Below are 15921 nucleotides of genomic sequence, written 5' to 3'. Positions count from 1 at the left end.
GTCTGGGGTCAAGGAAGAGGGTTTCCGCGTCGCAGGCGTGGGGTCCCCCGATCTTGAGGCGACGTCGGGCGGAGGAGGGCCCGGCTCTGGCGCCTCCGTTCGAGGGGAAGGGGCTGCTTTCGGGTACAGTATTTCCGACAAATCTGCAGTGAGGCGAAAGGCCCATGCCCGGAGAGGAGGGCGGGGAAGCCGAAAACGCCTTGGGTGCACCACCTTCTCCGCCCGGGGGGAAAGCAGAGCGGTCCGCCCGAGAATCGTGCCCGGCCGCACTGCCCCCCCAGCCCCGCGCGGGCCGGGGAAGCGAACGTTCCGGCTTCCGCGGCGGACCGGAAGAGGCGGGGCCTCGGCAGGCACGCAGGGCGCCTGCGTAAGACGTTTTCGTGGTGCGGCGTCGGAGCGCCTGACCTGGGCCGCACGTGGAGCTCCGCGCCTGCTTCCGAATCCCGTCTCGGGGCTGGATTGGCTTCCAGGTGAGCCGAGGCTGCAGGCGGGTCTGGAGGAATTTGGGGAAGGAAGGGTGAGGCGCTGACCTGGACTGGGGCGTGGGGAGGGTGGGGGTACGCGGTACCTAGGGCGTGGGACCCAGGGCCCGGGGCTCAGCGTGGAGTGGAGGTTTGGCCAGGCCTCGAGGGGCTGTTGAGTCGAGGTTTTGGTGGAGGCGATACCCTCTCCCGCTCCATTTCGCTTCGTCTGCGTTCTGCCTTTCCCTTACAATACGCGCTCTTCTACTGTCTCCCGTTTTGTTTTCCCCAGTACCATGGGGCGTAAATTGGACCCTACGAAGAAGGAGAAGCGCGGGCCGGGCCGAAAGGCCCGGAAACAGAAAGGTGCCGAGACCGAACTTGCCAAATTCTTGCCTGCAGGTAGGGGTCTGGCGTGCTCCCTCTCCCGGTTCTCCAGCTTTTGCGCTATTCTTTTATCTGTAGCGCAACCCTTCCGTTTTTTTTAGTCATTTTGTGTGTTCGCTTTCTGTTCAAGCGGAATTTTCTTTTAACGAGTTACTAGGAAATAAGTAGGAATGAAGTACTCTCATTAGCGTTTAGAACTTAGGGAAGATGCGACTGGGACACAAGTACCCATGCAAGGAGAGGTGTGGTTTAACACTGCGGGAGTTCAGAGGAAGGGGGATCCCACGGAGTTAGAGAGTTTGAGAAGATTTTGTTTGAAAAGACTTTGTGAAGCAGTTGGGTTTTGAAAAATGGGTGACATTTTAGCAAGTGGAAGTTGGAAGGGGATAGTCCAGTCACTGTGAACCGCATTGTTGAGGGCATGGAGATGGGAAAGCACAGATCTGGTTCCTGCATGGTTATTGTCTACTGCATGGAAGCCTGGGTGGGAGGGAAGAATGGGCAAGTAGTTTGTGTTGAACGTCATATAAAAGATGCAGTTTACTGAGGTGTTGGCAAATGCTAAACACTATACCGAAGCCTTTGGACACATTGTATCCTCTCATTCTCAGTGTCCTGTGAGAGAGGCCCTGCCAAGGAAATGGGTGCTGAGAGGTTAACCTGTAAATAGTTCTTAAATGACAGAGCTGAGATTTAAATTTTCTGTTTCTTGGAGAATATACGAACCGCAGCAGTTGTAAAGGTAAAATCTATTGTGGTTGGTGACTGATGAGTTGAGAGTAAAAGAAAGGGGAGAAGAAAGTTTTGAATCTGTGTTACCAGAATGATGATGGTGCTGTTTGTTGAAATCAGTCTGGAGGGAGGCCCTGTTTGGATTTGGCTGGTGAACAGCCAGGTGGAAATCATCTCCTCTACGTCTGTTATCCAGCTCCCGGTAGAGCACAGTGGAGTGACTTATCATCTACTGCCTCTAACTAGTGTTCGAAGTCTCTTCCCTTTTATTTCCTTTCCCGTTGCTTTCTTTTTCATTCCCCCTGTAACCTCCTGTCCTGCCTGTTCAAAAAAAATTTTTTTTTTAAACAGGTGGTGATGAAAATTTCAAGAGGCTGTCCAGTCGTGCCCGAAAGAGGTGAGTGTGCATGTCTAGACTTACGTTACCCAGGTTAAATTGGTCCCGCTCATCTTGAGGCACTGCTCCCATGTGATCATGCTGATGGAAAGAGCTGTTGGGGACTGTCAGGTTTCCCTGCACTGGGAAGTGGCAGAGCCTAGAGGTGTGTTCCATTTCCTCACTCCTTTTATGTTTTCAGGGCAGCCAGGAGGAGGTTGGGTTCTGCTGAAGCCCCTGAGATGAATAAGTCCCCTGGGGCCAAACCATTGCCTGGAAAGCTATCAGAAGGTCAGTGGACATAGGAGCTGGGTGCCACGTGAGGAGTCCTCTGGGTCCTGGGTAGGGAGGGGCTTGTTGAGTATTTCTGAAGTGAAAGGAACAGCCAGAGGACGTTCTTGGGGGTAGAAAGTACAGAGGCTCCATCAGTGTGTGGCTGCCATCAGCCCAGGATTCTTCAAACCCTCTGGGATCTCTGCAGGAGCTGTCCAGGCACCCAGTAAGAAGGGAGCCCCGTCCTTATTTAACAGTGCTCGAGGCAAGAAGCGCCCAGCACCAACCCACAGCAGTGACGAGGAAGAAGAGGAGGAAGACTCTGAAGGGGGTGGTATGGTGAACCAGGGGGACCTTTGGGGCTCCGAGGACAGTGACGCTGACATGGTAGATGACTATGGAGCTGACTCCAGCTCAGAGGACGAAGATCAGGATGACGGTGCAGAGGTGAGCTTTATCTCTCTGGGTCTTCAGAAAGCTGTCCTTGCCTTTTAGAGTCTTTCCAGATCCTTGAGACTATCTCTCGGTGACAGGGATAAGCCTGAGTGGAGAAAAGGGATTTTAGTGTTCCATCACTTTTCGTAGCACCTTACCTCCTCTCAGCGCATGTGCAAGTTTAAAAGAGCCACAGGATAGAGCACTTTAAAATATAACGACGCTCAGTGCTGGTGAGGACATGGTAAGGCGGACACTTGTATGGCCCCACTGATGGGACTAGAAATGCACACAATTTTTTTTTTTTTTTTTTAAGCATTTGGTATCTGAGAACCTTAAAAAGGTTTTTCCTTTTCACTTAGTAATTCCACCTTAGGAAGGTGATCCAGAATGTAGACAGAGGTTTACTTGCTGAAGTATAAGAAGTTATCATGTATTATACAGTTTAAGTATATGAGTGTGTTACTAGGAAAATTCAAGCATAATCGAGTCGTATGGAATAAAAAGAAAGTTCCCACTTTCACCCCTCTCCCCCAACCCCCCTTCTCTCTGCAGAGCTACTGTTTTGCGATTTCCAGGCACCATGTGGACCATAATGCCAAAACCCTGGAAACTTCCAAAATGCCTAATATGCTTAAGTGAACTATGGTTCATTCGTATGCTAAATTAACGTTTGGCCATTACGTCTGGGAAAATGCTTGTGATCTGTGAATGAGAAAAGGCGAGAAACAGACTCGAAAATGAATCATGATTTTAACTGTGTGAAGAATGTAGAGTAGGCGTGGAGAAAAATATGGCAAAATGGGTGCCCAGGGCTGTGTGTGTGTGTGTGTGTGTGTGTGTGTGTGTGTGTGTGTGTGTCCCGCCCGCCCGCCCCGTGTACATACGGGTTTGGGAAGAACAATGTAACGAACTCTTTCAATCCATCATTTCACTTCAGTAACAGTAAATATTTTGCCAATCTTATATTCATTTCTTCAGGGTCTAAATTCCTTTCTGGGAGCAAGAGCTATGTTTGTATTTAGGAAAAAAACAGAGGTAGGAAGTATTTCGTGGGCTGGTGGAAGGGCAGGCTTTGCATCACCAGCCTCTTGTCTCTTTATTCAGTTGCTGCCCATTGAAAGGGCTGCTCGGAAGCAGAAGGCCCAGGAGGCTGTTGCTGGGTGAGTTTTGGAAACTCTTAGGGTGGAGAGTAGGCAGTGGCTGGGATGAAGGAAAATGTGAGGAAGGAGGAGGTGTCTGCTTTGATCTGTGAACCACTCTGTTCTCGGACCTGTTTATAGGGGCCAGTGGAGTGAGGAGGAGACCTACGAAGAGGAGGAAGAGGAGAAAGTGTCCCCTGAGTCAGGCCCCAAAGAGGATGATGAGATGGAAGGGGACCTGCAGATCAACGCAGACGAGGAGGAGACTTTTGTGCTGCCCCCTGCTGGGGAGATGGAGCAGGATATCCTTCTGGGGCAGGGGGAGCCGGAGGGGGATGCTGGGGAGAAGGCATTTCCAGGCCCCAGGAAATCAGGAAGCAGTTCCTTAACAGGTCCACATGCCCAGGTTCCAGACTTGCAGCGAGTTCACAAGCGCATCCAAGACATAGTGGGAGTGCTGCGCGATTTTGGGACTCAGCGGGAGGAAGGTCGGTCTCGTTCTGAGTATCTGCAGCGGCTTCGGAAGGATCTGGCCACTTACTACTCCTATGGAGACTTCCTCCTTGGCAAGCTCATGGACCTCTTCCCTCTGCCTGAGGTACCGACTTGCCATTCTGATGCCCTTCATGCTTTTCTTTCCTCACCCTCTCTTCTCTTACACTGTGTAAGAAAGCAGCCAGCCCCCTTGCTCTCTGCTTTTCTGGCTGCGCTCCTAGGCCAGCCTGACCTGCTCCCTGCCATGCTCTGTCCCAGCTGGTGGAGTTTTTGGAAGCCAATGAGGTGCCTCGGCCCATCACCCTCAGGACCAATACCTTGAAGACCCGGCGCCGGGACCTCGCTCAGGTGAGGGGTGGGCCCTGAGGTTTGCTTGTCTCAGGGAGGCACTGAATCCCAGAGACACCCGCACCCCCCCGTCCCACCCCACTGGGCATGGGGGGTCTTAGTACCTAGGCATTTCTTGGTACAGGCATGGTCCCAGGAGGCAGACCTAGGCCTGGTGTCACGCTGGGTCTGTCTGGCAGGGCTGAGGACCTCTGTCGATTGGGGAGCTCGTCCCTTCAGCCTCTGCTCCCTGTGACGGGCTGAGACATCCGCATCACGATGAAAGTGCCGCCTCACAGAGAAGTGGGAGGGGGTTGTCTGCCTCGTAGATCGTTGAGAAGCTGGTGTATCCCCAGGAGAAGACGTGACACACACTCACAAGCAGTGTTTTAAGCTCCTTGTTTCCAGGGGTTCAGGGGCCCCAGGTTAAAACCCTGGTGCCAGAGGCAGTGGTGTGGCCTTGTGTGTTGTTTGTCTCCTGGTGTCTATCTTCTGTTGTCTCTCCTGGAAGGTAACTCGATAATTATCTTTAACGTTGCTATAACCAATAATGCTAGGTTTTAGGATGGCAAGGGGGCTGAGGCTCTTGGAAAGTCGGGGTCCATTTCCAGGAGATGAAAGGACAGGAGCTGGCAGTGTGCTCCATTGGGATGGAATTCGGACCTTGAGTTAGAACCTGAGGAAGAGGAGACCACGGGACGGGTGGGACAGTCTGTTCCGTGCGCCTGTGATGATTGTGTCCTGACTAAGCTCTAGGGGTTGTGGTGCCACGGGCCTCCTGCCAGGACCAGGGTTTCATATCTCCATTCCCTTACTGGGTGTAGTAGCTTCCGAGGTTTTAACACTTTCATCCATCTTATTTTCAGGCGCTGATCAATCGTGGGGTTAACCTGGATCCCCTGGGCAAGTGGTCAAAGACTGGACTCGTGGTATATGATTCTTCGGTGCCCATTGGTAAGTGTTCCCCGCCCCGGAGCCCTTCTGCCCCTGCCCTCGCCCCAGCATGTCACAGGCGGGTCCTCATCCACAGGTGCCACTCCCGAGTACCTGGCTGGACACTACATGCTGCAGGGGGCCTCCAGCATGTTGCCCGTCATGGCCTTGGCACCCCAGGAACATGAGCGGATCCTGGACATGTGTTGTGCCCCTGGAGGAAAGACCAGCTACATAGGTATGAGAAGGGCCGGCGGGGCTAGGCTTCAGCTGGCTCTCCGCTTATGAAAGGAGGTGGGGTTGCACAGGCGGTCAGCAGGGTGGGCAGCAGCACAGGTTCTGGGGGCGGCCCAGCTCCAGCCCCACGAGGGCCTCTTACTGCCCACGTGACCTTGGGCACCGTGGAACGGCGAGGTGATGGTGCTCGTGTTGGCCGTTACGTTACGCGTGGGTTGTGAGGGTCAGAGGCGCGCATATGCAAGTCCCTGGCACAGTAACCGCTACGTATAATTAGTCGTAACCATTTTATTAAACTGTTACCCCTTGGAAGAAGTAACTTAGTCTGAAGGATCAGAAGGGCGTTCAGTAACAAACAGAAAAGTCATTCTGGCGGGCTCGCTCATCACAGGGCCGGTGCGGACTGGGTAGCCGGTGGGGTTGCAGCTTATTTGGGGAAGGGGTGAGACTTCATAGGCAGAGTCTTGGGCTAGAGGGTGGCCGGCAGGTGTGGAGGCACAGGAGCTGCCGGTGAGCACTGTGCCCTCCTCCCTTCAGCCCAGCTCATGAAGAACACAGGTGTGATCCTCGCCAATGACGCCAACGCCGAGCGGCTCAGGAGCGTCGTGGGCAACCTGCACCGGCTGGGAGTCACCAACACCGTCATCAGCCACTATGACGGGCGCCAGTTTCCCAAGGTGGGGCTCCTCGCTGTGCGTCTCTCCTGGGGCGCCTCACCTGCTCCCTTCCCGACCTCAGGATGTTGAGACCTCCCTTCAGGAAATAATCGGTATGGTTCAGCTTGCCGAAAACATCCACTTAGCCTACCTTTCTCCCCAGGTGATGGGGGGCTTTGACCGAGTCCTGCTGGATGCCCCCTGCAGTGGCACCGGTATCATCTCCAAGGACCCAGCAGTGAAGACGAACAAGGTGCAGGGGTTGGGGGACCCGCTGAAAAGTCTCGGGCAAGGGGGGCTGGCGAAGCGGAGTGGGAGGTGGGCAGTCAGCAGCTCACGTCTCCTGAGGCCACCTTTAGAAAGTCCAGCGCTGTGGGTCTCTCCGTCCTGGGACAGGATGAGAAGGACGTCTTGCGCTGCGCTCACCTTCAGAAGGAGCTGCTCCTGAGCGCTATCGACTCTGTCAGCGCCACCTCCAAGACGGGGGGCTACCTCGTCTACTGCACCTGCTCCATCATGGTGAGGCCTGTCGTGGGGCGAGAGGGGGCAGGGCTGGCGCCGGCGCCCCCCAGCACCCCCTGGGCTCCAGCTCCGCTTTCCCTTCCGTCTCTGTCTCCCCCACACGTCAGGTGGAAGAGAACGAGTGGGTGGTAGACTACGCCCTGAGAAAAAGGGACGTGCGGCTGGTGCCCACGGGCCTGGACTTGGGCCAGGAGGGCTTCACCCGCTTCCGGGAGAGGCGCTTCCACCCTACCCTGCGCTCCACCCGCCGCTTCTACCCTCACACCCACAACGTGGACGGTTTCTTTATTGCCAAGTTCAAGAAATTCTCCAATTCTGTCCCCCAGTCCCAAACAGGTAAGCAGTGTGCTCTTTGTACCTCTCCTCTCCACCTTTGCTCTTTCTACCGTAGCTTCAGGAGGCTTTCTGGTGTGACCGCGGGGAAGGGCAGATCTCGGCCTCCCTCTCCTGGCCTTTGCACGCTTGGGTGAGAGACCCCTTTCATCCCAGCTAGAGTTGTTCCCAAGCCTGGGCCCCATTCGGTATGTTACAGGGTTCACGTGGGTGGGGTCTTTTCCTTGATCCTGCCAAATGGCTGCAGTTGTTCGGCACTAAATGCATTCCCAACACGAGTGTGGTTTCTTGGCCGAGGGTTGCCTTACTGGTAATAGGCCTCTGCCAGTCCAGCCTTGTCAGCATTGGGTTGGCACGCGACTCCTCAGAACTGTCCGTTCTCTGAGCCCATCACACTAATTGCAGATCGTTTCCTCAGCCATCTTGAGGAGTCTGGCCTTGATCTCAAGGGGAGGGGTGGGGTTTTCTGAAACAAGCCTGAGGGCTCTGCCTGCTGGGATGCCACCCTGAGCTGAGTTGGAAGAGGGAGAGGCGGGCTTCTCTGGACACAAACAACATGACTTATTGAGTTGATTTTTTTTCCTCTTTATAAACAATGCCTCTTAACAAAAGTCACATCTGAATGTTAACAGAACAAAAACCTCTTTAAGAAGTAGCAAAATTTCTTGCATTTTTTTTTTTTTGCTGTAACTGTAAAGATACATATTTAATGTCTTCATTAATGAAGACTAGCTTTTTCTAGTTGCTCTGTGTGCATTCTTATTTTCCTGCATCTCATCAAACTCTGCATGAAAATAATATCTTTTCTGATTGAAAGAAAAGCCCAGTGCTTCAGGTTTTTTCAGGGTTCGACTCCTCCTTAGAGTGTCTTGTCACCTGCTGGCCTCAAGGGGGCACAGCTTCCTCTGAAAGAAAACCTTTTGGCCCAAGGATGGGGATGGGTAGCGATGCCTTCTCTTTAATACAGGGTTCAAATATGACTTGCGTAAAGACCAGGTGATATTAAGTGATATGAAGCCAGGTAATCTGCTCTTAGGCACCGTCCCAGTTGTGTGGAACACTTGGCCAAGAGATAGTACCCCGGCAATTTCCTTATTTTAATACCTCTGCCTACCTCCTCCTCCACTAATGAACAAGACCCAGTGATGAGGCCTGTTTTCTCAAACCATCTGTTTAATTTTAACCTCAGGAAATTCTGTGATATCCACCCTTACAAACCTAGACTTGCCCCACCTGAAAGGGCAGGTGACCCCCCAGCCTGAGAGCAGCAGCCAGCCTGCCAAGAAGGCCAGAGTGGCTGGTCAAGCAAAGCAGCGGCTGCAGAAACGGAAACATCCCAAGAAGGCTTCCTTCCAGAAGCAGAACGGCGTCTCCAAAGGGACAGACTCAGAAGTGTCCACTGTGTTTTCTGTCACAAAGGCCCAAGCTTCCTCTAAGCTGCAGGATAGCAGTCAGCCAGCTGAAAAAGCAGCAGGGGTCAGGAAACCAAAGGTAGCTGGGAAGCTACAGCAACAGTCACCCGAACGGCAGTCCTCCAAGAAAGCTGCCTTCCGGAAGCGGCATGCTCCTCCTAAGGGCACCTGCACGGAAACACGTGCTGCGCCGTCCCTCTCCAAGACCCAGGCCACTCTCAAGCCTGAGGACCGTGGTCAGCCCCTGGGGAACACCACAGGGGCTGAGGAGGTGAAACAGCGGGTGCCAGAGCAGCCCCTCAAGAAAGCTGCCTTCCGGAAACAGAATGGCACCCCCAAGGGACCTAAGACTCCAGTCGTGTCCCCCTGCGGTCACAGCCGGCCCCCACCAGCAAAGAGGAGAAAACCTCTGTCCAGAGGCGGCAGCCAGCCCCTGCTGTCTCCGATGGATGGTTGAACTATACTGGGGTGGCTCATTGCCATAGTTACTGGGTTGGAACTCTTACCTCTGTGAGGATGGCTTCCCCACTGTGGATGTGAAATTAAATACACATTTTACAATCTCTGGCCGCTGTGTGTTTTTTTGAGGGGACTGGGTACTGGCTTTGCTGCTTGAAGGGTAGAGGTGGGAGGGTGGGACAGGGAACCCCTGAAGAGAGCGGACAGTGTGGTATACTGAGAAATAAGGTCAGTTCCCAGGGACCCAGGGAAGGAGAGTCATGGAGTCAGAGCCTGGGTGTTTGGATTCAGGGGAGAGGAGGGCAGTTGGGGTGTAGGGAAGGTGAATTTCGTGCCACCAGAACCATGGAGTACTGGAGGACCTGGGTTTAACGTCCTGCCACGCTGGCTGGATTCTGGGCATGGGTCGGGGTCCGGTCGGCTCAGGGCTCAGCCTCAGACCCGGAAAGGTCGGTCCAGGTGCCAGCTTCCGAATGAGCCTTTCATTGGCCTCCTCCCTGGCCTCCTCCGCCCCGCTGACCTCTGCCCCTTCCGCCGAGCCGTCTGATTGGCTGCCCCTCGTCCCCCTGGCGCCTCATTGGCTTTCCTCCCTCGCCCTCCAGCCCTGCTCCTGCACGGGTCTCCATCTCCCAGCAGAAGGCGCAGCCATGAATCCGTTATTCGGCCCCAACCTCTTCCTCCTCCAGCAGGAGCAGCAAGGCCTGGCCGGGCCGCTGGGGGACCCCGTGGGAAGCGACCACTTGGCCGGCGGTGGGGACGTGCCCCCGGCGCCGCTCGCCCGGGCCGGCCCGGCTTCCTACTCGCCGCCCGGGCCGGGCCCGGCGCCCCCAGCCGCCATGGCGCTCCGCAACGACCTGGGCTCCAACATCAACGTGCTCAAGACCCTGAACCTCCGCTTCCGCTGCTTCCTGGCCAAGGTGCACGAGTTGGAGCGCCGCAACCGGCTGCTGGAGAAGCAGCTGCAGCAGGCGCTGGAGGAGGGTAAGCAGGGCCGGCGGGGCCTGGCTCGCCGAGACCGGGCCGTGCAGACCGGCTTCGTCAGCCCCGTCAGACCCCTGGGGCTGCCCCTGGGCGCCCGGCCGGCTGCCGTCTGCACCCCGTCGGCGCGGGTGCTGGGCTCGCCCGCGCGCTCGCCGGCAGGCCCCCTCGCGCCCTCCGCGGCCTGCCACCCGGCTCCCTCCACCTCCACCTCCGCCTCCTCCGCCTCCTCCTCGTCGGCCCGCTTCATGCCAGGCACCATCTGGTCCTTCTCTCACGCCCGCCGGCTCGGGCCGGGACTGGAGCCCACTTTGGTGCAAGGGCCTGGCCTGTCGTGGGTGCACCCCGACGGGGTGGGCGTCCAGATCGACACCATCACCCCCGAGATCCGCGCTCTCTACAACGTGCTGGCTAAAGTGAAGCGCGAGCGGGACGAGTACAAGCGGAGGTAGGGATCGGGAAGGTGGGGAGGGGGCTCAGCTCACGCCACACTGGGCCCGGGGCTAGGTGTGCGTACAGGAGCCGAGAGCAGCTGGGGCCCAAGAATCAGGGAGGAGTCAGTATGAGTAAAGTTCCTGCTGTGTAAGGAGGAGCTTGGAAGTCCACAGAAGGAATTGGATACCCGGAGACTAGAATCCCTAGAGAATGCAGAAGTCGAGACTCGTGACCGGAAGGAGGCGTCTAGGAGCCGAATACTGCGGGGAACACTTGTTTTTCATCTAGGCTGCAGTGTTTGGAGGGCTGTGTTAACTGGGGGTTTTGTGATGTGTAAAAGGGACATGGGTCGGAGAGGTCACGTCCGGGCTACTGCTTAATCCCCCAGTCTCAGCCCTCGGAGCGACTTTGTGATATAGGCTCCACATTACTGATCAAAAGTTAGAGGCAAAGGTTGTAGTTTTAATTTGGGAGTCGAAGGGAAATGAGAAGGGGGTTGGAGAGGGGCTGCACCTTGCAGTAGGTGATCCTGCCTCTGCCCAGGGTTTCCCAAAACGGCGTCCGAGGGAGCAGCAGGGCTGCTCTGCTTCCATCCAAACCAGAATGCTGTGGGGACCTTAGGGCATTTCTGGGAGTAGGTCAGAAAAGGAGGGAGGCGGGAAGAAGGAGTAAAGGGAATTCCCTGGGGAAAGGGGAAGGGCCTATGTAGTTGGTTGGCCCAGGGCTAGCCTTGGAAGCCGGGGGATCTGAAAGTGCAGAGCTGAAGGCGGAGGAAGTGTGAAGAGGGCAGCAAGGACCCGAGTAGGAGAAGGCTTGGGAACATGGACACACCACACCTTTGACACAAGGCAGCTGGGGCAGGCCGGGTCGCTCTGAAGATGAGGAGTTGGTTTACTGCAGGGAGCCCTGCGGGGTAGCACAAGGCGCCAGGGGAGGGGATGTGACGCAGGAGTGCTGGCTGCATCCAGGCGGATCCCCTAGACGGCTGATAACCATGCCGTTAGGACAGCAGCATGAGCACAGCCAGCACTTTGTACACTCTGTGCCTGGGACGCCATGGTTGAAGGCGAAGGAGATGACAGGTCAGAAAGAGGCTTAGCCTTCAGGTTTAACCTCTTAATGAGCTACTCTGACCCCTTGTGGGCAGGCCTGGGAATTACCCTTGCAGCCCAGTGGAGCAGAGATTTGTGTCTGGTGGGGGATTGGCTGAATGCACAGGCAAATGACTGCTGGGTCGGGTTGGGGGTCGGGGGCGAACTTCAGGGATCTGTAACCCGCCAGAGTCTAGCAGGTCACAGATCAGCAGGCTTGCTGAGGTGGAGTCCTGTCCTCATGCTGGCTGGCTTCCTTCCTTAGTTGTAGTCCACGATTGAAGTGTCTTTGGGAGTCTCAGTTATCCTAAAACCATCATTCAGATGCCACCCAGAACCATCCTGCCCCAGCCACTGCAGGAGTTAATTAACGCCGTCAGCAGTGGAACATGGACAGTTCTGGAATACATCCATAACCACAGGAACAACTGCTGTTGTTGGGGTGTTTTGTTTCTAACTGGAAGAGTATTTTGGTCCAGCTGTCCAGGGCAGCAAGGGGTTATTCCTCGGGGGCTGATGAGCTCATAGCTCATAGCACCGCTGTGCAGAGGGCCTCGCAGCCAGACGTGGGTGGTATGTGATACCGGCAGTTACTCATTCTTCCACCCCAGATCCCCTGCCCTTTTTCTCTTCTCTTTATAGCAAAGCTAACTCCCGTCTGTAGCCTGGAAGACGTGGGCATAGTATGAGCACCAAACTGGGAAGGAGCTGAGGCCTCCTGGTTCTGGGTTCAGCTCCCTTGCCTTGTGCGACCTTGGGTGGATCTCTTTTTCCTGGTCTCAGTTTTTCCGACATAGGAGTGGCCCCTGCTTCCTCACTTCACTCAGGGAGACCGTTTATTTGGAAGAAAGATGTTTGCTCAATGTAGAATACGTGGAAATTGCTCAAATTCTACCCATGTTTAAAGAACCTCGCGAGGGAGACCAGATTTAAATGGAGGTCAAAACGAACCCATTCGTGGGAATGTCTGGCTGGAGTACAGATAGAATCCTAGTGAGCTTCCAGATGGTTTATTTTCAGATTTTTTTTTTTTGTTTACCCTGTGAGATTTTATTAATCTTAATCCATACCTAACTTCCTTAAGTTTCTACCTGGAACAGTTGAGTTCACTGTCCTGCCCTTCCTGATGTGTCTTCTCCAGGGTTATGGTCCCCTTGTCTGTCTTGCTTGCTTCCTCCAGGGATGCATGGACCCCAGGGGCATCAGGGTACTGCATCCCCTGCCCTCACGCTGTAGACGAAGAAACCAAGGCCCAGAAAGATAAATGTCTTCTTTAAGAAAATACATAACCTGACACTGCTGGGGCACTTCGCTGGCCCCAACTGTCTGAATGAGAATGCCAGAGCAAGGGGAGGGGCTGGGTGGGGAGCCAGGAAGACGGGAGGGGAGCTGGGCTGCCTTCTCCCGGCCCAGCCCAGCCGCCAGGAGGGGCAGCCACGGTGAGGTCGAGGAGTTATTATTAGGAATACTGCAGTGCGGAGAAACGGGAGAGCTAGGAGAGATGGGCCTGGAGGAGGAGCCCGGGGAAGAGAGCTGAGAGGCACCTGGGGACAGAGATGGAGGGGAGGGGAGGGGAAGACCAAATCCTGGGCCTGCGGAGTGTGTTCTCCGTGCTGCTTCCTAACCACCTTTCTGGTGTTGAGGTTTCTCCCTTGGTGCAGTTGCCCTCCTTTCTCAGCCTGGAGGAAGCTTTTCCAGGATGGGGGAGAAGTGCTGGGCTATGTCATTGGGGTCTGAGGAGTCCCGCTGTTCCAGCCAACCTTGTGGGGCCCTGAAATCAATCCTAAGCAGGGGTGTTGCCCCCGCCGCTGCCCTCCTGCCTGTGTGAGGAGGAGGGGGACGCGCCGGCCAGCTCCCAGCCTTGGCCAGGAGCGCCTTCTAGCCTCCTCATGGTCTTAGGCTCTGCATGCGGTGGCCCAGGAGGCCCTGCCGCTAGTTCTTATCCACCACGGTTTCCCTCTCCCTCTGGGTGTGGGTGCTTAGTGATCCCAGGCTCCTGCCCGCACCCCGGCCCCTCTCTGCGGCTCACCCGGGGCCTCTGGGTGGGCAGTTTCTGGAGCTTGTGGGGATGGACTTCAAGCATCTCCTAGCAGGCTCTTGACCACCTTTGCTGATGCCATATGTGTCCTGCAGCTGCTTTTACAGGATTAATGGTACCACAGGAGGCAGGGCAGCGGGCTAGACGAGCTCTGTTCTGGTGCAGGCAGCAGGCGGGAGCCCGGATCTGAGGACTGGAGGTGGGAGACCGGGCCGGGTGGTGTGGGCAGAAGGAGGGGGACGAGGCCAGCCGGACAGCTGGTCGGGCTGGGCCCTGCGAGGGACCAGAGCAGCCGCAGTTGCTCTTAAATGGTGCGAGGCCGGAGGTTCCGGGAAGGCAGCTGGTGAGCTGGGAGCTGGCGGGGAGCCTGGAGCCACACGTTTCTGCCCGGCTCCTCCCGTCTGGGGAAGCAGACCCAGGGCCGGGGCCTGAGCCAGACGGGCGGGGGGCGGAGAGCGGGGGCGGGAGGACCCCGCACCCAGGCGCTGGCCCTTCGCTGTCTGCAGGTGGGAAGAGGAGTACGTGGTGAGGCTGCAGCTGCAGGAGCGCGTGAACGAGCTCCAGGAGGTGAGGGCCGCCCTGCCCCGCCTCGTCCCACCTTCCCCTGCCGGCCGCCCGCAGGCAGTGTGGCTCACGCCGGGTTTCTCCTGACCCGTAGGAGGCCCAGGAGGCTGACGCCTGCCAGGAGGAGCTGGCCCTGAAGGTGGAGCAGCTGAAGGCCGAGCTGGTGGTCTTCAAGGGGCTCATGAGCAACGTGAGTGCGGCCACGTCACCCCTCGTCCCTACCCGCCGGGGCGAGGCTGCCTGAGGCCGGGGAGCCGGCCTTTTTAGCTGCACCCAATTCACTGACCCTCCCCCCAACGTATGTGCTTCCATTTCTTTTCCCCTTGCCCACCCCCTAACTCCGGAGAAGAAGAGACCGCAGAAGTCCCCGTGGCCTCCATTGTTCCTCAGGGCGGTTTGCTCACAGTGCGGCCCTGGGTGAAGCCCTGACCCTCTCTGCCTTCACATCGGGGCCTGTGGAACGGGATAGTAAAGCGCGCACCTCGCAGCCTGGTTCGCAGGCTGTGATGCACTGAGCTAGGACAGCGGCGCTGGCTCAGTGTCAGCTGACGTCACCACTGCGGTACTTGCTCCGCTCTCATAGCCCCCGGTGGTCAGTCAGCCAGTGTCTCTTGGAGCCTGAGTTCCAGGAGGGAGCCCCCTGCATGTCCCAGCCACTGGGCCGTGCCCTTCGGGGGCCCCGTCTGGCCAGGGAGCCAGCTGTCCTGGGCAGAGTGCTGGAGGGGCACCCAGGAAAAGGGGTGCCTTCTGCTGGGAGGGGCCGTGTGTCTGGGAGGATGAGGGGACGTTGCCGGGCCCTGAGGACCCCCTCACCGCCCTCCGTGCTCCCCGCACAGAACCTGTCCGACCTGGACACGAAGATCCAGGAGAAGGCCATGAAGGTGGACATGGACATCTGCCGCCGCATCGACATCACCGCCAAGCTCTGTGACTTGGCCCAGCAGCGCAACTGCGAGGACATGATCAGGATGTTCCAGGTGAGGGCGAGGGGCGCCTGGGTCCGGCCCCCGCCCCGTCCCACCGCCTGGTGTCCGCGCCCGAGCTCTGTAGGGGGGGCGCGGGGCCGCGAGAGCCCGGTCCTCCGCGGGAGCTGGGCCCGGCCCCTTCTCGGAGAGCTTAGCGCGGCAGCCGGGCCCTGGCGGGACGAGGCTGGGGGTGAGGGACAACCTCTGGAGAGGAGTTTGGAGCGGTCTCTAACGCCGTCTCTCCCCTCCCCTCTCTCTCCCGTCTGCCTCCTCGCCTCTCTGCCTTTCATCTTCTCTTGCTTCCTCCACAGAAGCAGCTGGTTAGTTCTGCTCTCACGCAAGCTTCCTGCGTCCCCGGCCCATTTCTCAGCTCCCCAGGCCTCCTGACCTGCAGGGCTCTCAGCGCAGACCCCTCCCCTTTATCCGGCTGCTCTGCTCCCTTCTTTCTCTCCCCCCCCCTCCCTCCCTCTCCCCCCTTCTCCCTCCCTCTCCCCCCTTCTATCCCTCTCCCCATTCTCTCTCCCTCTCCCCCCTTCTCTCTCCCTCTCCCCCTTCTATGCCTCTCCCCCTTCTCTCTCCCTCTCCCCCTACTCTCCCCCTCTCCGCCCTTCTCTCTCTCTCTTCCCCCTTCTCTCTCCCTCTCCCCCTTCTATGCCTCTCCCCCTTCTCT

General features: G+C 57.0%; 2 protein-coding genes across 2 annotated transcripts in view; both read left to right on the top strand.

Annotated features, from left to right (window-relative positions):
* Window positions 1-375: 375 nt before the first annotated feature.
* On the top strand, window positions 376-9285 carry NOP2 (NOP2 nucleolar protein). The gene is made up of 16 exons (XM_029206415.1): window positions 376-470; window positions 754-863; window positions 1932-1977; window positions 2159-2247; window positions 2438-2676; window positions 3772-3827; window positions 3948-4108; window positions 4205-4404; window positions 4560-4649; window positions 5495-5582; window positions 5659-5799; window positions 6336-6475; window positions 6618-6707; window positions 6851-6973; window positions 7084-7312; window positions 8499-9285. Exons 2-16 carry the CDS (start codon window positions 758-760, stop codon window positions 9176-9178), a joined length of 2478 nt encoding a protein of 825 aa, XP_029062248.1. The 5' UTR covers window positions 376-470; window positions 754-757; the 3' UTR covers window positions 9179-9285.
* A 512-nt stretch (window positions 9286-9797) lies between these two features.
* IFFO1 (intermediate filament family orphan 1) overlaps window positions 9798-15921 on the top strand; it is a 12348-nt gene continuing 6224 nt past the window's right edge. Inside the window, 4 exon segments of the mRNA XM_029204839.1 lie at window positions 9798-10606; window positions 14229-14289; window positions 14381-14476; window positions 15123-15263. Coding sequence (XP_029060672.1) covers window positions 9828-10606; window positions 14229-14289; window positions 14381-14476; window positions 15123-15263 — 1077 coding nt within the window. The 5' untranslated portion in view covers window positions 9798-9827.

This window comes from Monodon monoceros, unplaced genomic scaffold (genome assembly GCF_005190385.1).
Source record: "Monodon monoceros isolate NGI ecotype Baffin Bay Population unplaced genomic scaffold, NGI_Narwhal_1 Super_Scaffold_6, whole genome shotgun sequence".
NCBI classification, from domain to species: Eukaryota; Metazoa; Chordata; class Mammalia; order Artiodactyla; family Monodontidae; genus Monodon; species Monodon monoceros.
This window is presented reverse-complemented; position numbering and strand designations above follow the sequence as displayed.